General features: G+C 41.5%; 1 protein-coding gene across 3 annotated transcripts in view; it reads right to left on the bottom strand.

The window, feature by feature from the left end:
* Positions 1–20,724, bottom strand: part of LOC100699590 (Na(+)/H(+) exchange regulatory cofactor NHE-RF2) — a 37,677-nt gene extending 16,953 nt beyond the window's left edge. Inside the window, exons 1-2 of one of the 3 annotated variants that reach the window (XM_005457711.4) lie at positions 19,977–20,724; positions 18,513–18,809 (exon numbers count right to left, since the gene is read on the bottom strand). In XM_005457711.4, coding sequence (XP_005457768.1) covers positions 18,513–18,809; positions 19,977–20,183 — 504 coding nt within the window. In that variant the 5' untranslated portion in view covers positions 20,184–20,724. The other 2 variants (XM_005457712.4, XM_005457713.3) reach the window with 2 other exon arrangements.
* Between the last annotated feature and the right edge of the window lie 6,202 nt (positions 20,725–26,926).

The raw sequence follows: 26,926 nt of genomic DNA, 5'->3' as shown, positions 1-26,926 counted from the left end.
GCCAGCCTGAACAATGCTACGATTTTAAGGTTAAACCATTATTACATATATTGGCTTTCACAATACAGGTTATATTGCAAAACTTTATCACTGATCTCCAAAACAGTGTGCACTTTAATGGGAGCAGTTTGAAGTTTGGCAGCGTAAGAAAGAAGACACACCAGTTTAACCAGTTTACATGTTTAATTGGTTTATGCGCACAGATGCTTCTCCATATTTTCCTCCTTGCAGTGACTACTGAAAGTGGCATTGGCAGGTGATGAAACTAGATCGCAGCTTGTTGAATAATTGAGCAGCGGCCTGCTGCGATGGATGGATCATGACCGGTTGTTAACCCTTTCACAGCCAGGGATCACCAGCTCGCTGTTGGAGTGTGTGTTTGGGTCATGCCTACGTGTGTGTACTGTTATACCTGCCCTAGATTTCCTACAAAGAAACTTTAGATCCCCTGTGTTGTGCATCAACTGGCTTCCGTAGAGATTATTGTAAACGTAATAGCCTCTTTATAAGTCAGTCAGCCCTTTGAACCGTGAGACAAAAGAATGCGGTCTTTCATGCTGAATTTGTATTGCTAAGACAGATGTGGGAAGCTCTGAAATATGACAAGTGTCATGAAATTAAACAATAACCATATTCAGCTTATCATGTTTGTACAACAAGCACACCCACTATTGTTGATAAATAGGGTGTCTACTGATCAAAGACATTACAATTGCAGTCATTTGGAAAAGAAAATTTCCACAGGAATCTGTGCAAACCTGTTAGAAACTAACTGCACAGTCAGGTAGGGGAGACCGGGGACAGTTGTAACATTTTTGACATTTCTGCCTGTAAATTGGAGCTCTTTTAAGGTAGTGGATTCAAAATGTAATGCAAAGTATTTACATGTCTCTGCTATTAAATAGTGCAGCTATTTTCTCTGCAGCACAATTACCCATTGCATGGTATGGTCTCAAACACAAAGAGTGAAATGTTACAATTAACCCCATAGCCTGGGTTAGTTGTAACATATCCTGGGGTGAAATGTAACACAATGAAATAAGGGTACTGACAAAACATTAACATGTAATCTTTTTTATTCAACACATGAATGCACATAGAGCCATTTATGTAGCTGTGTGTGTGTGACAGAATGCAGAAATCTAGCTTTTGAACATATTCCAACCCCCCAAAAAGACAAATGATGGAATTTTCTGCAACTGAATATTTCATTAATTTTGGTTGGTCTTCCTTGTGTTTGGCCTCATTGGCTCAGTGGGCATTATAACCTACAACTCTTGCACCAACTTTTGAACATAACAATGAAGCTGAAAAAATGTAGTTGTGCACCAGCATCACAATTCCATTACTTTTTATCATGGCTTACCTTGGTGTGGTTTGCAAAGTGCTTCAGAAAGATGAGGAAATCTGTTTCTTGCACCCATCCTGATTTATTTCCACTACCAATACTTCCTACTGGTCCATCTCTGACACAGTGGTCTGCATAATGTATGTGTGGGAACACAAACAGTGGTTGTGTTGCCAATGGCATTAACCGCATATACAAAGGCGACCAGTGAACCTCTCTCTGCTGATGTCGTTGCCCCAACTTGTTTAATATAAGTTAAAGTAATAGTGTGGTAAGTTGTAACATCTGCATTATTGTTACAACTAACCCAGACTGTTGCTGTTACAACTGACCCAGACTCCTATAGCCATGAACTAGCAAACATTACAGTCAATGGCTAAAAGATTAGCACTAAAGACCAACACAGAATATATCCCCATAGACATACAAATAACATAATTTAAGTTTGATGAGTTTAACTGCAAAGCAGATAATGCTATTAGAAATTGAAATAAAGTAGAAAAACTTACTTTTGGCATACAAATTACTTTTTTGTGTGTTAAATTGTCTGTGTTTGACAAAATGTGCTGATTTTTCACATGTGATAGCAGAACTGAATTGGGCATGCACAGGATGAATCACATCATTTTAAACTTAGCCCTGATTGGAGAAATTGGAAGTGTTACAACTGACCCACGTTACAACTATCCCCGGTCTCCCCTACTGCTAATCAAATGAACTTGATTAACTGATCATCAGCAAATCCGAGCACCTCTGGTGGTGGAGGTGTGATGATTTGGGCTTGTTTTGCAGCCAGACGACCTGGGTAACTTTGAGTCACTGATTAAACTATGAACTCCTCTGTGTGCCAAAGCATTGTAGAGTGAAATCAGCCAACTAAAACTCGGCCAATCTTCGGTCATGCACCAGGACAACGAGCCCAAGCACAGCAGCAGATCTACAGCAGAATGGCAGAAAAAGAAAAGAATCAAGGTGTTGCATGGCCCAGTCAAAGATCAGACCTCAACCTGACTGAAATTTGGTTGCAGGATCTAAAGACAACTGTGAATAAACAATACCTGCAAACTGAAGTGAACTGAAGCAGCACTGAATCAAAGAGTGGGCCAAAATTCCTCCACAATGATGTGTGAGACTGATAAAAGTAATACACAAAACAATGACTTCAAGTTATTGCTGCTGAAAGTGGTTCTACAAGGTTTTACAGGACTGCACAGAATCCCGTGAAAACGTTTATTTTTCATGACTGCACTTGTGCATCTATCAAATGTCAGTAATGGTTCAAATAAAATATAACTTTAGAACAAGTTTATGGAAAAAAGTGACATTCCGACAAAAAATACAATCTGGAACTAAACTAAATGTGCAGTTTTTTTTTTCTTTTCCATGGCCTTGGTATAATTTATTTTATGACTTTCCATAACCCGACCAGAGTTCTTTCATGACCTAAAAAACTGTATCCCAGTTTGTTATTGTTACTCCTCAGCTTGGAAACATTTTCACTGGAGTCGACAGTCTGTTTTCCAGCTGGGCATGCAACGCAGAAATTATGATAAGTGTTCAAAACACAAGAAAACACCTCTGCTGTAATCTTGTAGCAACTGACCACTAAAAAAAGAAAACATTTGCATGTTTTGATACAGTAAGAATCTAAGTGATTACATAAAAAATACACTAGTATAATCAGCAACCTGTACAGCAAAACACAAGAAGCTGCTGCTCTTGTTTCCATGCATGCTTGTCCTTCATCATCTGGGGAGGAGCCTCACTTTTTTTTTTTTTTTTTTTAGCGTGGAAAGATTTTTATCATGGGTGCTTTGGAGACATCAATCATGCAAAGAATTTGACACCCGTTAGAGCCGTGGAAAGAAATGCCTGCCTTTGTTTGTTCACTTTACTAGATAATAGCCACAATGATTAAGGACATTCAGTGGCTCTTTGTGTGCCACTGAGCATTTAACTATTTATTGTTCATCTTGATCCTGTCCTTGTTTTAATAGGCCTGCAGACATGTTTACTTGAGACAGTAGGAAAAGCCCCAGAGTTCCTGATAACCCTGTTCTGTTTAACTGCAGCAGTAATTAATTGCATTGTTTGTACCGTGACATGGCATAATGCCTGCGGTGAGAAAAAGAGGCCCTGCTGGGGCAGATAAAGTTTTCTTTAATGAACTGCATTAGTGGAAAAGAGGTTAGTGAATGGCCATTTAGCTGAGGATTGGCTTTTACTCTGACCTTTGTGCCCGACACCAAAACCTGCCTGTTTTATACCACGTGTTACAGTCTTGTTGACGCTACATGTGTCGTTGAGCTCTTCTTCATTAAACCGAATCATGATTTACACGCTTAGTTACACGGGTTAATAAATAAATGACATCATCGCTGACTGAAATCCCCTCGCGTGGACACTGAAGCCAGGGTTGATCTGAATCTAATTTAAAATAATGTTCCACAACATTACATGCAAACAGCAGCACATGGGACTTCTGCCGATGGCATGGTTGACAAACAGGGCCATGGAGATGGCAGAGGAACTAGTGGAGCCAGTTTCATCAATCAGGGTGCCTCAGTAAGATGTTGGTAACCTCACAGGACTAGATACAAGACTAACTAATGTGGACACACAGGTATAGAATCTAATATATTAACATGTATATATATATATTGTGAAAACTCAGCTTCACATCTGAAAGCGTGTAAAGAAAAGACTTGAAATCTTCAGAAAACCCATCTGAGGATAGTTTAATGGGACTTTACCAAATTAAGAAAATTGCTGCATCTCAGACTTGCAGACCACAACGACTCTGCCTTCAAATTGTGTGTGTGTATATATATGTTTGTGTGTGCCCTATGTGCAGCTGCTTCAAGTGTTGCTCAAGCACAGAGGGAAAGAGCAACTCGGGCCAGTTTACAGTGGGCGAGAAAGACAGGAGTGAGGAGGGGAATGAGAGAAAAGGGAATTGAGAGCCAACTGAAGGGAAGCAGAGGCAGGGTTTGTGGCTTGTAAAAATGAAACTGGAGGAAAGTGGGTTAGAAAAATAAGCAATAGAAGAGAGCACTGGTCAAAGAGGGACGTCGAGGGCAGGGAGAAAGCCAGAGCTAGAGACAGAGAGAGAAGAGAAAATATAAGATAGTGAAAACTGGCCAAAGATTTCAATAGCTGACGGGTTTTCCTGCTGGTTTTGGTGTTGTTATTGTGTAACAGCAGTGCGAGTGTTTGGTTTGTGTGTCCAGTGCTGCTTTACCAGGACAGAGCTGCTTAGATCTGTTTACAAAGTCCTTTGCTCGGCTTCACTGCATGTATGTGTGTGTGTGTGTGTGTGTGTGTGTGTGTGTGTGTGTGTAGGTGAGTAATACGTGCAGCACCTGCTCTTTAAGTGTTTCCCGGGGACATAACTCATGACTCCCGAGCAGCGTGATTAGATTGGAAAATTGTAACCTGGAAAAACTGCATCAGTCATAGATGAAGTTTTCCACAGGCTTTATCATCTGTGACTGCTTGGACTCTTTGGAAGGATTTTGGGGAGCTGAATACTAAAAGTTTAAATTTTTTTAACACCAATTGTTTAAACCATCCTGAGAATACAGTGGGAAGATTAATAACACCCTCTTATCAGAACACTAGATATGAGGAAAGCCAGTAAGTCTGCATACCACCAAACTAAAGCTCAGAAAAGGACACACTTTATATTATTTATTGTCACCGTGTCCAATAATTGGGCTTAAAAAAAACTTTCTTTTCCTATTGTTCCGGAGGTTATGCTCTGTGTTATTTCTTGGCTTTGAGAAATTAATAGTTTCCCCTCGTTGTCTGTCTGCTGGCCAAGAAAGACAAAGACAAGTTAACATGTTAATTAGTGGTGATGGTAGGCAGGCTTTGTTACCCTTTGGCAGGGCAAGGTTGGCATGGAGTGAGTACATCAGAGGGACAGCTCAGGCTGAGGGCTTTGGAGGCAAAGACAGACAGGCAAGACTGCAATGGTCTGGGCATGTGCAGAGGAGGATATGTTAGACAAAGGATAACATAGGATGTTGAATATGGAGCTGCCAGGAAAGAGGACATGCAGAGAGCTGGTGTGACGGAGAAGGATGCTATTGATAGGGTGAGATGGAGGCCGATCCACTGTGGCGAGCCCTAAGGAGAGCAGTCGGAATAATAATAATAACAACAATAATAAAGGTCTGACCAACCGTTTTAGATTTGGAAACAACATTCTCTCTGACTGTGACATTTTGATATCTCTCACAACTAACCTGGAGTAGGGATGGGAACCGAGAACCTTGTAGTTCCTGTATAGAACTGGTTCCCAGCAGTCCAATTCCTTGGAATTGTCAGTCTGCTTTACTATCAATCCCACCTATTAGTTCTACTTGCACTTGCACTACATATGCAGTTGATTTCAGTTCCTGTGTTGCAGGAGGACGATAGTGGCTGGTCTGCAGAGTGGATATGGACATAACTTTTATTTTTATTGCACAAACTTCACAACTTCAGCTCTTTGCATTCACCTGCACGGACGGCAAGCTAATCCTAATTTAGATAACATGCTAAGCTAGCCAAGAACCCAGAGCGATGTTAAAGCTATTGCTGTTCTAACAATGTTAAACTATGCTGGCTGACTGCTGGTTCCACATTTACTAGCATGAGAGTGGTCTCGAGCTCCTCAGAAAGAAAGCAACAAGCTATTTTTAAAAAGAACTTCATTTCAGGGACAACAACAGCATACATGCTAAACAAAATCACGAGTTATATTTTTCAAAAGCCACAGCTGATGACTCAACATGCCTGCTGTCACATGGCTGCACAGTCAGAATTTCATGTCAAATTTAAGTCATTAGCACAAATGAATTCGGGCTCTAAATGACCATTTGAAATTCATGAACTCGCATCCACCCGCACATGACTTCCATCATCTGACTGAGACTCTGTGATTGTGTCTGGTTTCCACTGGTAACAGCTCCTTCTAAGTATCTGTAGGGCCTGTGAGGTTACAGTAGTGCCTTCATTTAACAATCTTTAAATATGTACCGCGAGATTTATTACTTTTTCCATAAAAAATGTATTCACTCCCTAGAATTCAAGCTATGAGTACAACAGATGAATAAAAAAGAGCATTTATTAGTCTGGAATTACACCGTAATGCAGAAAAAACACTTACATATGAGCTTCTTGTAATTTTTCTTGTCATGCTGACCTAAATAAGTGATTAAGCAAGCATGGATGCTGATATGTGTTGTCATTTAACACCTGCTGAAGATGCCTGCAGTTCAACTGTCAGACTGAAGCTGTAATTAGCTGCAAAACTCCTGTGAGTGCTAACATATTGTGCAGTAATGTTGTAGCTCAGGGCCTTTGCTGTCACCATGCTCAGATGAGAGCATGATGGATATGAAGGCACTCAGCTTGACTCTTCTTAATAAGCACATAAATAGCTTTGAGGCAGAGGCAATTATACAACCCTCAAATGTCATTTCAGGCTGGAAAAAAGGCAAACTACCAAAACATTTGACAAGAAATACTGTTCTCTGACAACCTTACAGAGTTTTAGAAAGCTACTGAAAAAATAGGATTATTATATTATATATTATATCAGACTGTTACATATTATTTTTTTGTAATGCAGATCTAAATCAGATCAAATTGATGGCAATTTATCTTTTGACAGGCATAAAATAGTATTTTATTTGCTGCACATCTCCGCACAGCGTCCAGTGTGTGCTTAAGGAAACTGGACAAAAGAACAAGTGGCACGCTTAAAAAGCTACCTACAGCAGATGAACAGTATCTGGAAGTCGTGTTCTTTAAAAATAGGAAAAAATCTCAGCCTTCAGTTGATGCATCTGTTGTTCACTGAAGCCTCATCAGAAACTGTCTCAGTGGAAAGGTGGCTGTCAAGAAACCATTTTTAAGGAAGGGAAAAAGGGAGAGAAAGCTGAAGTATGTCAAATTACACAAGAGCTGGACTGAAAATTAGTGGCAACAGGTCTGATGGAGTCATGAATCCAAATCTAAAATGCACACAGGCTGTGCTGAAGAATAAAAGTATTCACACCAAATATTGACTTTCAAGCTTGTTAGAATTGTACAGACTCTATTTTTGCCTCATATGTTGTATTTCCAAGTATGTTTGCATGTTTCAATAAATCACTGCACCTATTTCCCATTTCCTCAGGAAAATATAGCAAAATGAGTGGCGGCTCAAGACTTTTGCACAGCACTGTACGTGATGGGCCGGCCGTGTTTCCTGATGTTGTGATTTCATTGGAAACAAATGTGACCTGCAGAGCAAATCTTCCATGAGAGCCCGCTGTATGCAGCTGATGGGATTTTCACGGACCGATTTCACTACAGAAGGAAAAACATCAAACACACTGACCGTCCAAAATGATTTTCCAGAGAGCAGACTCTTTGCCTCAGTGATTTCGGCGTCCTGTATCCTAACAGTGATCTGTCGTTGTTTCATTTTCACAGTCATGCATGAGGTTAGTGAAACTATGCAAAGCCAGAAAGCACAACAGGTGGTTTAAGCCCCCCTTACAGAGTTTCGCTATCTCTCACTATCTTTCTTCACCTCATTCTTCCTTAATCTCCTGTTTGTTTGGCATTTCACCCTCCATGCCATGATAACTTATGTCAGCTTTCTGCTCAACCCTTTAACCCTTTCACTAGTACTTTAAAGTATCCAGCATGAAGAAACTGGCAGAAAAACAAAAAGCTTGATTCTACATACATTTAAATGTCATTTCCAATTATGGGTCAACACTGACGCATTTAATGGTAATGTGATGATGTATGTGTTAGAAAGAGGCAGCGATGTTTTAAAGGTTGGGGCAGTTATTTTCTCTACCCTCTGGTTGTTTTCCCACCTTTGAATTCATGTAAAACTTTCTCTCCATTTTGTGTTTTTGCTGTGTGATGGGACGGCCGTCGGTGATGTAACGTTCGGATGAGTGTGTCCACACCCCTGTTATCAGTGCGTGGCAGATATCTCTCAACTCTCAGAGGCGACGGTTGTGGTTTTGCGTGTGTTTTTCACAGTGTCCAAGAAACCGTTTGAATGAGTAGAGCTTAAACAAGTAGTTTATCTATTGATTGCAAAATAGTCAGAATGTTTATCAGTTTAAGGCATTTTCAAGCCAAAAAGTTACAAAAATTCTTTGAAATTGAATTTGTGATTTAATTGAGCATTTTATGTGTATTTGATTTTTAAACAAAACAAAACATTTGACCAGGTTTTGGATAATTATCAGTTATCCAAAAATAGAAAGAAGTTCTACAAGTTACAGACCTACATATGTGCATGTATTACAACAGTACGTCACATCATGGAGATACAAGCATGCTCCGTGTCGGATGCCTCAACACAGACTTTGAACATGGCGTGGTTGTTGGTATGAGATGGGCTAGTCTGGGTATTTCAGAAACTGCTGACTTACTGGGATTTTTCCGCACAACCATCTCTGGGGTTTACAGAGAACACACAACGCATTGAAGCAGATGGGGTTGAGTAGCAGAAGACCACACCGGATGCCACTCCTGTCAGCTAAGAACAGGAAACAGAGGATACAGTTCACATAGGCTCACCAAAATGGGACAATAGACGATTGGAAAAAACATTGCTTTGTCTGATGAATCTCAATTTCTGCTGTGATATTCTGATATTAACATAAAGCATGGATCCATCTTGCCTTGCATCATCTGTTTGGGGTGGTGGTATAATAATGTGGGTACCAAGAGTTAGTACCAACTGGAGTATTGTTGCTGACCATGTCTATCCCTTTATGGCCACAGTGTAGCCATGTTATGATGGCTGTTTCCAACAGGATAACAGGCCATCTCACAAACGGGTTTCCTGAACATGCCACTGAGTTCACTGTACTCAAATGGCCTCCACAGTCACCAGATCTCAGTCCTACAGATCACCTTCGAGTTGTAGTAAAACAGGAGATTCCCATCATGGATGTGCAGCCAACAATTCTGCAGCAACTGAGTGATGCTATCATATCCAAAATCTCTGAGGAATGTTTCCAAACCTTGTTGAATCTGTGCTGCACAGAATTACAGCAGCTCTGAACTCTAAAAGAAGGTTCAACCCAGAACTAGCAAAACGTACCTAATAAAGTGGCTGATGAGTGAATATTAAGTGAGCAGAGTTTTCCTTTGGTGTTCTGCCACAAACGTTCCCGTCTCACTGTTGACCAACACAATCACAGGCTTAACCTCACCTCACATGCAGGTGAGGTCAAGCCTCCTCCTCTTGTTTGTCACTACTCAAGCATCCTTAGAATTCCCAGTTGATCCATAAGGAAGCAAAACCTCTCTCCCATTACTTGACTCCCACAGACAGAGCAAAAGATGGCTTCAATTAAACAGGTCTGAGATGTGTAAGCCGAGTAAAACAGAGCAAGGCCAGTGGGACGTCAGATGTGTTTTTCAAAGTGTGTGTGTGTGACCTCTGTGAGGAACGATGGATGGGAATATATGCTGGCTTGCAGCTGTGAGTGTAGCAGATATACAGGAGTGTATCAGGGAAGCAGCAGAGATGTGACAGCAAGTCTGCATCAAACAAAAAGCTCTCTTCACTACTTTCAAGGACTTCTCACTCAGCAGAATCATTTCTTGCTGCCTGCTTTTTGAGTCCTCTGTATGTTACAGTGTTTCTGTCTCTTTCTCTCATATTTTTTTGCCAGCACTTTTGCGTGGGCAGCGCACTGTTCGATCCTCACCCTGGCTGCGGCCGACCTACTGTATATTCCCGCATCCAACAACTGACATTTAAAAGATGACATTAAGAAAACTGAGACAGAGAAGCAGAACAGAGCGTTCATTACCCAAACAGAAAAGATTTATCTCTGAGAGAACCCAAAATCGCAAATTAAATATCAGAGTTAATGGTTTCAGGAAAAGCTTTTGGATGCTAGTCCCCGATGATTCAAAGATGGCATTGGATCACAGGTCTGTTTTTAACATTCAGGCCAGTAAGGGCTACACAAAAGTAGTCCAATCTATAAATAAAGCTGAGGATTTGGGTCAAGCATCTTAATTGCCACAGATATGATTTTTAGACAGCAAGAGTTCAGTTCTTTCATAATCCATCTACATATGGCTTTGGTAATTTGTTAAGCCATTAAAAAGAGTTACAAAGTGCTCCACAGAGAAAAGGCACAATATATTAAAAAACACATGGGAATCAGTTAATGCAGATACTTTATATAAACAATATTTGTTTTAGTGGTGACTTCAAGGAAGTTGCTGAGGAGGAAAAACAGATGTTGGACAGATTTAAGCTTGTATAAAAGGGACAACAAGCAGAGATTTGCTGCAGGATCTGAAGTTCAGTTAGCCACATACTGGATCAAGAGCTCACAGCGACCTTAATGTAGTGCTGAAATCAGACCATGAAGTGGTTTCAAATATTGTTCTAAAATAAACTAAAACCAATGAAAAAAAAAGAAGAAAAAGCACACAAGATTTAAATCACTAACTTTATTAGCCATGAAGGCCAGAGACCAAACACTCTGCCCCCTTCAGTTTCTAGCCAGACAAAATCCCTCTGCCCAAGGATCTAAAGGTACTGGTATGTGCATATGGTACAACAAGTCAATGGACAAGTAAAAAGGCTATTTCAGTAATCTAAATGTTTTGCAATACAACCCTTTGTTTAAAATAGGACTTCACTACACCAGCACTGCACTAATAACATCAGATTTAGACATAAAAATGCCAAAAAAACAGAGAAAAGCCCGTAAAGTTCAACCTGCATGTCCTCCTGGATTAGCTTATACCAGCTGATCTCAGTTCCAGTTAACCTCAGCTGAACATTATTTATGTATCCAACTGGAAAACCCCATATAAATCTAAGTTGCTTCAGCCTCTCTATAGTTGCTGCAAGCCACTATGCAACCCATCTCCAGTCCAGGTCCCCGTTTCCAGGCTTTTCCTGCTTTGTTTAAGTTAATCAGTGTCAAGTCTGCTGTCCGCTATGCCTGCGCTTTTCTGTACCAGAGAACCACATGCATATGCTTTCCACTTTTGTGTATGGAGAAGCAGTCATACTGCCAAATGTACATAACTGCGAACAACAATAACAATCTCCTTTTGATTCAAAGGGTTCTTAACAATAAAGAGCAGTGTCAGCACGCCTTTTAAGGTTACCTAGGTGACAAATTTAGATAAGAGCATCTACTATATAAGATGCATAACCAGACATTTTTGTATCTAATTCATTTTAGGTAACTCTACATCACTTGAACTGTCCATCTGGCAAAGTGTTCAGGTCAACATCCACTGGTTTAACTGGGAAACAATTTGAATACATTATCAGCTCTGCATAGGGAGAGATAATACAAGAAGCACACAGCTGTGCTCACTCTCACATACCCACCCACACACTTTTAACACAGTACTCTCAGTTGTTCATGTCTCTCTGGCGTTACCCACCTTCAATTTCTGTGCTGCAATTCCCCAAAATACATGGCCTACACACACCATCGTTCCCCACTAGTGACCCTTCCACATCCTACGTGATCCCACTCCAGGAATTTGGTTTACGCTCTCTCTCACACACACAGAATCAGGACCCTTGATGTAACAACATTGGTATTCAAAGCAGGGGGTGGAGGGTCTTGTACACTAGCTCCAGATGTTGGTAAGAGTCACTCACTCTCGCCAACTTACAGTAAAAAGTAAATTAGTTTCAAACTCTTCATAAGCATGAAACTTCTTCTTTTTAGAAGACGTCAATTTAGGGTTAGACAAAAAAACGCCCTAAAAGAAAACTCTGCAGAGTACCCCACACAAACTACTGCCTCTGTGCAGCCCTTTGCAGTAACAGACACCCCCAAATGGCTCGCCTTCTCAGAGCAACAACTTCTCATCTGTTTGCCCCTCACAGTACACCTTAGAGGAGGGAAATCCTGCAGGTTATGAGACAGGCTGAAGTGGCGACTGCAGGACCCCCAGACAAATCCTCTGCTGTGTGCTGTTACATTGGAGCTGACAGGGAACATCTTTTTCCTATTATCCCGGGTAAAATGAGAGGCTGAACCAGAGAATAGGACATGTGACTCCCACTGAGTCAGAGCTGAGCCATGGTCTCATTTTCTGTTGTTAAACTAATGGCCAGAAATAATCATTTTTAGGAGGCAGAGACCAAGAAGCAAAAGGGGCATTTAAAATGCGACATGTCAAACAAGGAGAGAGACAAGCCTGCCTTGTCGTGACGGTTTACAACATCTGCAGAGAGACAGAGGAAAAGCAGATGTTTTTCTTGCCTTTGCGGATCTGTTTAAGGTTAAATACACAAAGATGTACATTACTGCTAAAAGCATCTCTACTGTTTTCGTCTGTTTCATCCAGCCAAAGAACACTGATGGCAGACTTTTTTTACACCCCTCACCCCTCTGACCTCAAGCCCTGACTTTTAAACATTGTGATGTCTGTCCATAATTATCTCACAAAATAGTTTTCACTCAAAAAACTTCAACAATCTGCATTTTCTAAAACTGCTTAGTGTATTTCCAGCGACCGGTCCCAAGCCTGGATACATGGGTCTGTTTAAGTTCTGTTTAAGAGGATTTTTAACCTCCAATGTTGTTGTGGTTTTCAAACTATAATGTAGAATCTTTACAATGGTCATAATGGTTTGATGGAAGTCAGAATTTAGGGTGATGTACCCCCCTGTTGAACAAATATGCACATGTGCATGTTTGCCCTTGCACCATCATCATCATCAAATCTTTAATATGCCAAACTTGATCATGCAAATGTTTCACGATCAGATGCAGAATACCCTCACATACCACGCCCCTCCTCTCTGCAACTGTTTTGACAGATGCGTCTCCACAAGGAACAGATGATCTCTACAAGACATCTGCAAATCTTTTAAATTTTTATTTAAAAACAAGCTTCTCAGTGGGCTAGAAGCAGGATCAGTCATCTGCTGTTGCACTGTTTCATTCTGATCAGTATCTGAATAGGACATGTTGGTAAGTATCAAGAGATCCTGGAAACAGAACTATTAAAGTTACAGCTCAGATGTTGCATCATGTACCGGGAAAGCTGTAAAACTTCTCTCCTCCTTTTCTTTGTTTTCCACATACAGACTTTTTGTGCCAAATTTTGCCGTGTGTATGTTTCCTGCACTCTAAGTGGTGTCACTGTGACCGTCACCATAGCAATCACTTTCTCTGTGTTTCCTAACAAGCCTGGTGTCAAACCACCCCGGAGTCCAGCGGGACTGGAAAGACCAACAAAAGGCCGCAATATATTTATGTGTGGCAGAGGCTTCACCATGAACAGAAGAGGAAAATTCCAGCCAGGGAAAGGTGAGAGTGGAGAACAACAGAAACAATATCCACTCTGAAATGTAGCAGTTTCCACAGATGAGGTAATGCAAGCAGTCCTCCCCCCCAAACTTTCTATATTACACTTAAAAAACAAATAAACAAAGTAGTATGCAATCCCAGTACACCACGGGTTAATTCCTAATCTCAGTGCCAACAAACACCAGCTAGCGCTACTCTATGCATACATGCTGCTTTCTCTGCAAGCTGTTTTGCAACCCACCTCCAACCAAATCTTGTCTGCTGTCTCTTTGTAGCAGGGTGCTGCTGCAACCATACAGTCCCTGGCCACTTTATTAGATACATGGGGGGATTGTGGCTCAAGAGTTGGGAGTTCGCCTTGTAATTGGAAGGTTGCCGGTTTGAGCCCCGGCTTGGACAGTCTCGGTCATTGTGTCCTTAGGCAAGACACTTCACCCGTTGTCTACTGGTGGTGGTCAGAGGGCCCGGTGGCGCCAGTGTCCGGCTGCCTCGCCTCTGTCAGGCTGTGGCTACAATGTAGCTTGCCATCACCAGTGTGTGAATGTGTGTGTGAATGGATGGATGACTGGTTGTGTAAAGCGCTTTGGGGTCCTTAGGGACTAGAAAAGCGCTATACAAATACAGACCATTTACATTTATCTAGCTGCTTTTTAATAATGCAATTATCTAAACAGCCAACCACATTTCAGTGCATTTAGGGATGAATAACATAGTCAGAATATTGTTGATGACCAACTCTTTATGATCACAGTGTAGTCATCTTCTGTTAGCTGCTTCAAAAATGCACTATGTTACAAAGCTCAAACCATCTAAACCTGGTTTCTTGAACACGACAATGATTTCACTGTCACCAGATCTCAGTCCAATAGAGCACCTTTGATATGATGGAGCTAGAGATTCCTGTCATGGATGTACAGCCGACAACTCTGCAGCAACTGTGTGACGCTCTCATCTGAATATGGACAAAAATCTCAGAGGAAGGTTTCCAGCACCTTGTTGAATCTGTGCCATGAAGAATTAAAGGCAGCACTGAAGGCAAAAGTCCAACCCAGTACTAGCAAGGTGTAACTAATGAACTGGGAAGTGATATCCTTCACTGGCTGTTCTAGGTAAATGTGTACATCAGCATGCATGGCTGTGTGTGTGTGCTCGTTTCAAAAGAGGTTCTGGAGAGAAAGTGAAACCCAATGCTTCATCTTTAAGGTTTAGTGTTAATGACACACACATAACACACCTCACTGCATGTGTGTGTCTGCAAAGGAGGGAAAGAGGAGCTCGTGGACTGAGCACAGACACCTCAGGTGTGTGCTGAGGTAAGACGACACAGCTTAACCTAAATTCGTGATGCTGCTGTCCTTGAAGCCTTTCTTCTGCTCTCCCAGGAGAGGGCATAGGCAGTAGTGTCACTGTTTGCTAGAGGCTCTCTACACAGTCCAGTGGCTGCTATTGTGCCAACAGGCCAAAGATTTTAGGAGAGATGGAAACGAATATTGTTTCAGAGACCAAAAATAAGCTAATTTCTTCTGATCCTCAATCAAAGAGGTAGAAAAACAAAATGCCTTTAATGTGGTTCTGTAATTCAGTTACTCCCTTTAAGTGGGCAAAAGTAGCTGAAAGCTGAGAACGGTGCTCAGTGATAGTGACACTTCTCTCTAATGCTGAAAAGGGCAACAAAACAGCCATTACCAGGCAAAGATGTCATGATCTACTTATGTTAGGAGAGATTTGATGAACACAAAAAAACTGTCTGCTTCTTCATTTTTTTTGTTTTTGGTCATATATATATAGAGGATATTGATGCAGAATGCATGTACACACACACACACACACACACACACAGCCAGTCCATCCATCGCTCAGCCGTCGACCTCTCGACTCCTTCTGCTGTACCACAAATCAAGAGAGAAGTAAACATGAGAGGAATGCGAAGGAAAAAAGCAACCTGGGGGATGAGCGGCCATAAAACAGAGGGAAAATACAGACAGTGTCATGTAACCTGGGGAACACATGCACAAACACACAAATCCCTCTCATGGGGATATTTATTGGGGAAATGTGAAAGTAATTACTGTTGCAGAAAAAAGTTTGTCATGTTTCTTACGCATGTAGCGATTTTAGGCTATTAGACCTGCATGATCTGTGGCTGTCGAAGCTTCTATTCGTTCAGCAGACAAGGGGATATTAAAAAAAACACAAGCTGTAATAAAAGTTTGGCATTTGACGGACATAGTTTGAAACTGAACTGATCACAGCCCAGATTTTCCCTTTGCAGCTGACACACTGGGACCTCCTACACCTCCCCTCCCATCCCCTAACAATAATTTTGAGATTTTTGTTGCTGTAAATAAAAAGTACAGTGCTCTCACTGAGTTAGTTAGCAGTAGGTTCCAACTTTGAAACCCATTTTGAGCCATACTTGTCTACGTTTAGGAAAACTGGCACCATTGAACAGACATGAAGTGAATTCCTGCTCTTTTTGGATAATTTTCGTATTGAAGAAAACATAAAATTAGGATCTTTCTCAAGTTCTTTTATGTTAATGTGTTATTTTAAAGGTGTTTTTTCATGGATTCAGAGGTAAATCTATCTATTTTAGGTCACAATGCAGCTCTGCACCTCATCTGCCCTTTCTCCCATCATACAGCAGGAGGAAACTGTCTGTGGCAGAGGCGTGTTCTGAAAACTAGAAATTATGTTTGTTGGTGAGGGGCAGCGCATGGGTTCAGGAGCCAGGGCACTCTTTTCTTACATGCGCTCATTTGGACATTACACTGCATTTTCATTGGGAAGGTAGCATGGTGTTATTCCTGAAATGTGGTATGTACCCAGCTTCACCAGGTAATATCTCGAAAATGAACAATGTACGTGTGCAAAACCGGCTATAGCCTGAAATTTGTGATTTTCACTGAATATACAAACATAATCTGCACAAAGTGAACTGAAAGTGCAAATTAAAAACACCAGTAACATAAACAGCTTGGGGGTCAGGTATCCATTTAAAAAAACCATCCCCAGCAGGAGGCTAGACCCTGGAAACACACTGTGCACATGCACAACCACCCTCACTGCTATACTGGTACATGCACAACCCATCTTTCTCCCTCATTGTGTGACTCCTTTGCACTGCAAAGAGGAGAGAGCACTTATTGAAACTTCTTCTTGCAAAGCTCAAGGTTAGCACTGGCTGTGGTTCCTTCTATCTGCTCTGCCTCTAGTTCCCTCTTCTACCTTCTATTAAAAAAGTGAAACCTATGAGGAAATTTGCTTAGCTCAGCGGTCTGGCTCTCCTGGTTTGATGAGCAAAAAGAAACTTTTACAAGAATCAAAAACAAAGAATTGGGAGGAGCATTTTACTATGTATTTTCATAGTTTATTCTTGTCTCGGTTATTCTGTGTTTCTTCGGTGGTCTGTGTGTTTTTCCCCTCCACTTTCATTGTTGTAAACACCAAACAAGGGGGACGTGCTGCATCAGCAGGCTGTGCCAATAGTCTGCATATGTGTGAGGGAACAGCTTCCTTTGAGAAGTCCGATTCTTTGCAGGCTCACAGGGATCAATCAGGCCACAGAGGAACTCTTCATTGCGCCAGTAAAAATAGAAAGAAGCTGATTATCTGTCACGGTGCCTGAGCAAATGAAGTCGTTTCAGTGAACTGTTGATACATCAACAGGTTTCCTCCTTTTTTTATTCGGAACCACAGATGCCTTTTTTTGGCTCATCTTGCTGAGCTTTCCTTCAATTCTTTCATTAGACTCATTAAGACAGAAAAGAGAAACGAGAGACCGCTGAGCAATTCCTGAACCAAGTACTAGGATTTCTCCCCACAGGTCAAAGCCAGAGCTGAACAAAAGACACACACAAACACACGTATCCAAGATTTAACTGATTGGGCCTGTCACTGCTCTGGTAGAAGTACTGCCTGAGTGCTGCTCACATATTGGCAAGGCAAGCCTAAGTGAAAACAGATGTTGTGTAAATGCAGAGAACAGAAGTTGAGCCTCGGCCTCCCCCCAATAGAGACCATTTGAAACCAAATCCGATCAGATCTCGGAGCGTTCCATGAGAGACAGAGCGGGCGGAAACACTTCCTGTTTTTCAGGACAAAGGGGAGTAATAATAAGCAGTGAATCCAAAAAAATGAGAAAATAAAAAGTATCAAATGCTTACTACAGGTTAGGCAACCAACTGTGACAGCGATCCCGTAACTGTCCTGTAAAAACACTCTATCTACAACCTTTCAAAATATAGGCAGGTCATTATTTTTCATGTACTGCAACTTTTTTATTTTCAAGATTTCTGTGGATTTTCTTTTTGCAGAGTCACTACGTTGCCTGGTGCCAGATTCCTAACCTCTGACCTTTCACATCCTCTTTGACCTCTAATACAACATCTGGAATGCTTCACCCGCATTCATTGCATTCACACGTAACAACGCAGACTGTGGAACCTGAATGTTATCTACGTATCTGATCAAATACTGGCAAAGCAACAAGAAAACAAGTCTAGGGTGAAAGCATGCTGAGGAGAGTCTGTTCAAAGTGATGACTCAGTCACTACCTTCAATCTGTTCTAATGCAAAGTGCGTATTTTTAACTCTCGGGTGTATTCAAGCAGACAAATCTCTAAGAATTTCCAATGATGACTGGCTCGAGAAGCTTGACAGTTATTTGTGGGTTTACTGGGGAGCTGGTTCACACTAAAAAAAAGAAAACACACTCTTTCTGTAATTTTTAAATTCTTTTGTTGTTAGACAGATATCACCTTAACAAGCCTGGAAACACACATATTAGTGCTTTAGTAAGCGTGTAGTGTGACAACTGTGATGATTCAGCGTGTCCTTACCTTCTTTGCAGCCTTAGACGGTGACCTCCTAGTGGGCTTCTGCACCTGGCCGCTCACTGTGACGGGCTGCTTGGACACAGAGCCGTTCTCCCGCTTCTTGGAGGGGGAAGATGGTGTTGACGATGGTGCCGGAGAAGGAGACACAGCTGGAGAGGAAGAGGATGAAGGATTTCCAATTCTAAGGACAGCCATATCCTCTGTTGCTGTGAGGCGCAGGCTGCGTAGGCTTTCATAGGTCTCAGAGTCAACCACCAGCAACCTGGTCTTGTTGTCCATGGCCTTAATCCTCTGTACCACCTGAGGAAGAGAACAACACGGTGGACACCGAACGTTTGGTTTGAACACATTAAATTCTCTACAGTTTGGCAGCAGATAATTAAATGCTACTTCTATGAAGGATTAGTCCCAATCCATCCATCATGGACTTGTTTATTATACAATTACTGACCATTATATTAGGCTGTATACACCTTTTAACATGCAGGCCTGTGATTTGCATCTTTATTTTAGGAAAAATGTCGTATAAGCAACGTTTTGAAAAAGGTGATGGCTCTAGCTTTTTGGGGAGTGTGTGTGCCTTTAACTGAATTTCTTAACATAACTTTGTATTTATTTGGTTCTTACTGTTTGACAAAGCAACTGTATCAACTGATCCACCAGTTTTTCTAATCATTTATTCCCATACATCTGTAGTGGGAATATAGTGGGAAGCAATGTTTTCAAAACCGGCCTCTGCCAAATTATCATTGCCGTTGTTATAGATCATTGTCATATGAGCAGTAATATGAGGCTCCTTAGAAACACCTGGGTGGCAGATTTGTTCCCTGAACTTGAAACACAATGGTCAGCGGGTTTGTTTTCGTCTTTCAAGCTGCAACAAACCTAATATACAGCACACAGAGAGGAGGCTGGTGCTGATCTTCCCCCGTGTGCCTGCGAGCTTGTGAAAATAATTATCTGAGCCTGCTGACTCTATCTGACCACCAGCCAGGCCTTGTAAATAGAGAAGCACACAGTTTGATAAGATCTTATTTACAGGGACCGGTTTATATTTAAGCTTAGGCCACTGACTAGAGACTTGCTGATTTGTTGATTTTCACTAGGAAAAAAAAACTGCAAGGGAAGGAATACAGCCTGCGTAAAGTTCTTGCTCAGCGCACCCCTTGTTTCCAAACAAAAGGTGCTGTGCAGGTTAGTCAGCCAAACGAGCTGAACTAGGTAAACTGAAATGTAATCTGAAGCAAACGCGGTATTTTTTCATAAGCGTGCTCCTGCGTGCGCAAAGTGTCGGAGGAAAATGTTTTGTAATTCAATAACCTGCAGATCACTGGTCTGTGACGCCGGGTGGAGGAGGAGGCTATGCGCCACCGTGTCAGGATGTCTGTATCAGCCAGTGTCACCTGTTGATGTAGCCCCTGCTCTGACAGCTAAGACACAAGTTAAATAATACACACATCTACTTGCCTGATGGTGCGTCTCCTTCTCCACGTTTACTCCGTTCACTGCGACCACCCTGTCACCGGCACGCAGCCCTGACGCTTCTGCGGGGGAGCCAGCCTCCACTTTGCGGATGAACTGGCCGCTCTTTCCTTTCTCGCCATGCAAGTGAAATCCATACCCGTTCTCCCCTTTTGTCATGACACAAAGCCGCGGTTTCCCCACTTTGGCCATTTCTCCCTTTGTCAGTTTAAAGCCTCTGAAGTATTCAAGTAAAGTATAACAACAACAGCAACAACAACAATAATAACAATAAATGGAAATATTGGAGTTTAGGAGAGCGACTGCAGGGCTGCTAAACTTCTTGGAGAAAACATATCTGGCTGACGCGCGCTCTCCCCAGCACAAAAACACGAAGTGGAACAGCCACAGATGCGCATCAGAACAAGAAGAAAAAGAAAAAAATAGGTCATGCTAGAAGCAGCAAAGTGTAAAACTTCAGGTAACGAAGCAACAGCAGCAGATCCTCTGTCTTGTATCCAAGCTGAAGCGCACGCTCAAAGACTCCAACAAAAACCGACGGGCGCGCACAGACTTCAGAGCCCCCGACAGCGCACCATTACTGTTACTGCAGACGTCGAAGAGACTGCCGGGTCCTCTCCTCTCACTGGAAATTTCTCCATAACAACAGTTCGGAGAGCACACGCTGAGTACAGTTTGCTTCGGGTTAGAGCCGCGTGCGCAATAGCACCACCTCTCACCAGACCGCTACCTGCCCTCACTGTTTGGGCAGGGAAGGAGGACTAAAATGACACAACATTGCCCCTGGGTGGCAGGAAATGGTTTGTGAACAGTGTCCTAAAATATAATGAAAACACAGCTATTTGGATGCTATTTGGATGCTCACTCTCAATACATCCAACTGGTAGACTAATTGTAATTAGTCCAGACAACAGTTCATCTAAAGTTTAGGAGCCGTTTCATAACATATTATTATTCAAATAAATGTCATAACTGTGCTACTAAAATACCCACTAAAAATCTAACTAATGAGCCCAAAGCTTTTTTTAGTAAGTAGGCCGTTTCAAATACAGTATCCTTATACTATCCTTATATAAGTACCCTTATTAATGCAGACCAGGGATGTCAAACTCATTGTACATCGAGGGCCTTGTCTAACTGCACATTCATTAACTTAATACAAGACATAAAAAAGTGGAATTTCAACAGAATGCCTCAGTTTTTCTACACGTTAAAGAGATTCTGATGTTATAAATCAAATAAATCTGTCAGCACGACTCTTTGGACTTTACAGACAAATTTCTGGTGATTCATTGGCCAGACTATCCTGTAACTATCCTGTAACAAAACAGGCCTTGTTAATACACAGAAAATTTTCAATTTATTTATTAATTAATTTAACAGTGGAGATGTATAATGGTCACGGAGGAGATCTTTATTGGTAGGAAACGCTATAAAAATTATAAAAAGACAGTTGAAAGTCTACAATTGACCCCGGGCCTTATGTTTGCCAACCCTGATTCAGACCATCAAAAAGGCCAATGGTATTGCTGTTTAAGATCTTTGCTAAAAAATGAACTTAACACATTCATATTTACAGCCGTTTATTGAATTTTATGTTGCGTTGGAGGGCGCAACTGTACTTCCTGTTGAAACCTCCACAATAAAACAACTCAGCAAACGCTGGAACAAAAACAAATAACAAAAAAAACCAAACAAACACAAAAACAAAACAAAAAAGGATACAAGAAAAGAAGAAAGGCCATTTAAGTAAAAAATAAAAAAAGACAGAGAAAATATCCAGTGAGCTGCAGTTCTCTGAAGAAGGCAAGTAAAACAGTTACAGTAAATAAAATAGCACTTGTTACAACAAAGGTATGCAGAAGACAGCACTTTGAACCTTGACACAGATGAGCTACAGAAGCAGAAGACCACACTGACTGTCACTCCTGTCAGTTAAGAACAGAAAACTTGGGCTACAGTTTGCATGGACTCATCAGTATTGGACAATGAAATTTTTCCAGGTCCAATGAGTGTCAATTTCTGGATGGTAGTGTTAGAATTTGGAATAAGCAACATGAAAACATACATTCATCCTTCCTTGTAGGCCCTATTGGGCCCCTTAGCACCAACTGAGCATCATTTAAATGCCACAGCCAACCTGAATATTGATGCTAACCATGTCCATTCCTTTACCACAGTGTACCCATCTTGTGTTGGCTGATTCCAGCAGAATATTAAGCAATGTCACGAAGCTCAGATGATCTCATATGGCCACCAGAGTCGTTGGGTCTCAGTCCAATAGAGCAAGCTTGGGATGTGGTGGAACAGGAGGTTCACGTCATGGATGTGCAGCTGACAAATCTGCAGCAATGTTGCAGTGCTATCATGCGAATATGGACCAAAATCTCTAAAGAATGTTTCCTGCACTGTGTCAGTCTATGCCACGAAGAATTAAAGCAGCTACGAAGGGAAAATTGGCACAACATAGTACTAGCAAAGTGTAACTAATAAAGTGATTGGTAAATGCAAATACTGTAATTGAATGACGACAAAAATATTAGACAATGCAAAAAAGGAAAAAAGAGAAAGAAAAGAAAAGCCCATACCTCATATTTTGTTAATAACACTATCTGTATTGACCACCCTACTTACATTTTGTACGCAGGGGATGTTATACTCTGTATATATGGACTTCCAAAGATCCACTCAGACCCTTGTTAGCAGTATAAACTCGGCCACCTACAACATTTTGCAGCACCTCGCCACCATCTGAGATCCCCTTGTGGGGAACACACCCCGTCATATCACAAACTCCACTGACTTCACAAATGAGGTCCAGAAACTTACCTACATGAAACCATCGTGTCCGCTGATGTGGTCTCACTCTTCATTTGTATACCTGCAACTGAGGCAGTTAGAAAACAGTGGAAATTAAAGCTCTTGGCTCTTTCACAGAGACAGCATCTCTAGCCCCTTAGAGATGGTGGCATGACAAAAAGACTGAAAGCTGAAAGAAGCAGGAGAAGATCTGTATTTTTACGATGAAGGATTTTAATAAATAATGTGTATATATACAACCCTAGTTGCAAAATAGTTGGGATGGTGGGTAAAATGTAAATAAAAACAGAATGCAATGACATAAAAATCTCATAACCGTTACTGATACCAACGACCTTCCCACTAACCAGGTGCTGTAGTTCATACTATGACCACACGAGGGCAGTAAACACTCACATTTCAGTAACCGTTTAGCGCTTGTCAATGTAGAAAAAAAACATAGTTACACTTCCGGTCACACTTTCAAAAATAAATGCATGCTTAAATGTTTTCAAAAGCTAAAAAACAAACAAACCAAAAGCACATAAATATAAAAAAGGCAGTATGTTACTGAAACGAATCACACGGAGTGTATAAATAAAGCAGTCTGTGATAAATACTGGGCAAACAAAATACTCACTGTGAACTTTTTTTTTTGATTGATTTTAGCATATAACAAGTATTTATTGCAGCAAGAAAAGTTTTAGCGTGATTTCTAACCTGATGCTGACATGAACACCAGCAGGTTAGACTGCTTTCCAGAACTAAAGAGTTAATCCCGTTTATTTACCCTTTTTCTCATCAGTAAGTACGCAGGTGATTAACTTTCACCTTTAATGGACTAATACTCATCCAGCTGGATCCAGTCTGAGCCCGCGGCCTTGAGTAATGAAAAACAGATGGTCAGTCTCAGTTTATTACTCTTTGTATTGCCGTGGCACAACTGCTGTTGCTCATCTGCACATCCTCCACTTCACAGCGATGATTCCACTGACTCGGAGCATCATTTCCTCTATCAGCTCCTCTGGGAACTCGAGGAAATCACTGTTTGTCAGGCCTGGAGTCCAGGCTGGCTCACTGTTATTTTAGCTGTACGCCTACCCGCTGATGGACTGTCTAATCTTGATGACTGTTCCATTTAATACACTAGTTTCCTGTCAATCAGCCCTGGAAGGATCATCCTTTTCACGGTGGGGCACTTTAGGGAATTTAATTTTCAGAGGAGACAACACAGCAGCAGAAAGTGGGTTGTTATCGTTCCTGCTCCGAGGTTCACTTTATTTTTAGATTGGTGTTAACGTTTCCTGAGGAACAAATAAATCTCTCTCAAAATGTGACAAACCCTGCTGCTGATTTCTCACTTTTAATTTTATTTTGGGGGATAAAATAGTCCTTAGATGAACCATCAGCAGTGGAGCTCCAAGGATTAGCGGACTGGAAAAAAAAAATGACTAGGAACAATTTTGATAGTGATTAATCATTTGGAGTGATTAAAAAGTTGTGCGTTAATGGGCAAAAAGTGTTGCTGATTTTCATAAAAATATCCTCACCCCCCCAAGGGCTAAAACCCAAACCTTTCACCGCAAAGAACAAAACAACACATGCGCTCATGAGCTTGCATAATGATGAAGATTTATTCTGCCTGTCAGGTCCTGATTGTGCTGCAAGAGCTGCGTTTCATGTTGCATTCTTCTGCTGACAGGGACCGAGAGGGGAGATATAAAATTGTAATGTAGCGCTCAACACAATCACCCTCCTCCTACGTGAACTTTTGCATGTTCTCTAGCTCTCTTTCTGGTCCCAGTTTCCATGTCATCATCACATTACCGCTTCTCCTTCTTCTTATACTGGTGGATGGTGGAGGTGAGGTGGAGAGATGATGGTGAGGGTGGGTTGGATTCAGTGATTGACACCTCCCGGAGGAGAAAAGAAGGTTTTAGTGAATGTCTGCACATAGAAAGAAAAACAGCTGGGGAGTGTCAGCATCCACACACGCACACTGTAAGATGTGTTTTACCAGCACTAGCGAGGTCTTCTGCTGCCTGTTTATATTAAAGAAGACAGCTGGTGCCATCGGGGGGAGAATTCTTGGGGGAAAATGTCCATTTTTAGTCTGTGTCACAGCTGTCACTGCCTCACCTAAATGGCTCCATGAGTCAACAAGCACGCAACACATACACACACGGTGTCCACAGCAGTACAGGCTTCAGGTATTTTATTCCGATGACGCAATAAATCGTAACCAAAGCAGTCTCAAGTGCCTAATTTAGTGCCCAAGTTTTACCCCCTAATCTCCTCAAATCATGCTTTTTCTAATTGATATAAACAACTTAGAAAACACAGGCGCGACCTGGATCTTCGTCACACCCGTGTGACCTGGTTTAATTGCTACTGACACACTGGAGCCCTTCCTGCTGTGAGGCTCCTTCCGCTCTCGGTTTTGAAGAGAGTCTCTGAAATATCAAATGGGGTTTAGTGAGACATAAACCGGTGTGAAGAAAATGGCACTGCTCCAGGAAATGCTGCATTAATAAGCCATTTTCTAATCTTAAAGTCATCATCATCATCACGGTCCCAGTCCTCTGGGTCATCTGTGACACTCCACCGACTGCTCTTTTGTTCAGGAGGCCTCTTACATATGACTTTAAACTTGAAATTGAGGCGGCGAGAGGTGCTGATAGACAGCAATCACATCTGGGTTTCAGTGTATTATGGCACACTCAATAATCTGCATCCATGCATCTTGAGTTTATTTTCTCGGATCCATCTGTCATACATTATTGAAATGGACAGAGACATCCTACCTTCCCCCTCCTGGCAGAGGGAGGAAAAGAAAAACACTGTGGGGTGGAGAAGGGCACAGCTCTCAGCTTTAATTAACCACACAGGGCAGCTTACTCCTCCTCCTCCTCCTCCTCTTCTTCTTGCTGATCCCCTCTGTGCTCCTCTCTCCGCTATGTGTGCAAATCACATGGCTTGGCAATTTGCGAGAGAAAGAATGTTAAGTTTCCTGACTTTCAATTCAAATTCCAAAAACAATACACTGATTTCTTTTAGGGGTGGTTCAGACTGACTTGACAGACAGTGCTACAAATGATGTGTGAGAGATTTTGGGTGTTTTTCAGCCTTTGAGAATGTGCATGCCTTCGTTACAGCATTCATTTAGATGCATCAAAGTCTGAAATCATATTTCATGCCTTATTATTATTATTATTTTTACCCCTAAGCTGTTAAAAGGCTGACAGGGTAATGACATCACCCCGCCTGGGAGGCGATGTAGGATTTTGAAATGGATACCATATGTGTGTCTACTAGGACCCCTAGGGGTACTGGGGATCGCCTGTATTTTATTATACATATATATATATATATATATATATATATATATATATATATATATATATATATATATATATTCTTCTGTCATGTACATGCTCAAAGCAGCAGGAGAGACAGAGGACAAGATGAATAACATATACAATATATACAATAAGAATAGTAGTATACAGTAATATAAAGTAGGATAGTGCAAGACATAGTATCAAATAACTCTAACGAAGTAATATATATAACTATATCCTGGAGAATAAATAACTTAACTATCAGTGCAGGCGATTCTAGAAAGTGACAAAGTATTGTGCAATAGAATAAAGGGAGTAGCAGCGTATGATGGGGGGATGAAACAAATATTCAATAAGGTACTGTTGGGTAATATTGCACTGTGTGAAAGGGAACAGAATAACATTGGTAAAATCACCTACAGAGTGAGGAAGAGTAATACAGTCTTATTGCCACCGGCACAAAGGATTTATGGTGGCGGTCAGTTCTGCATTTCGGGGCAATGAGTCTTTTGCTGCGTTTGCTCCGATGGTCCATCATGGGGGCGTGCATGGGGTGACAGGGAGTCTGACACCCAGGACAGAACCAGCCTTTTTAATCAGTTTGTTCAGCCTGTTGGCATCAGCTGTCTTCACCCCACTTCCCCAGCACACAGCTGCAAAGAACACGACGCTCTCCAACACCGAGTGATAGAACATGGTCAGCATTTTCCTACCAACATTGAAGGACCTGAGTCGCCTCAGTAGAAAAAGCCGACTCTGCCCTTTTTTGAAGATAGCATTGGTGTTCTTGGTCCA

Source organism: Oreochromis niloticus, linkage group LG4 (assembly GCF_001858045.2).
Source record: "Oreochromis niloticus isolate F11D_XX linkage group LG4, O_niloticus_UMD_NMBU, whole genome shotgun sequence".
Classification (NCBI taxonomy): domain Eukaryota; kingdom Metazoa; phylum Chordata; class Actinopteri; order Cichliformes; family Cichlidae; genus Oreochromis; species Oreochromis niloticus.
This window is presented reverse-complemented; position numbering and strand designations above follow the sequence as displayed.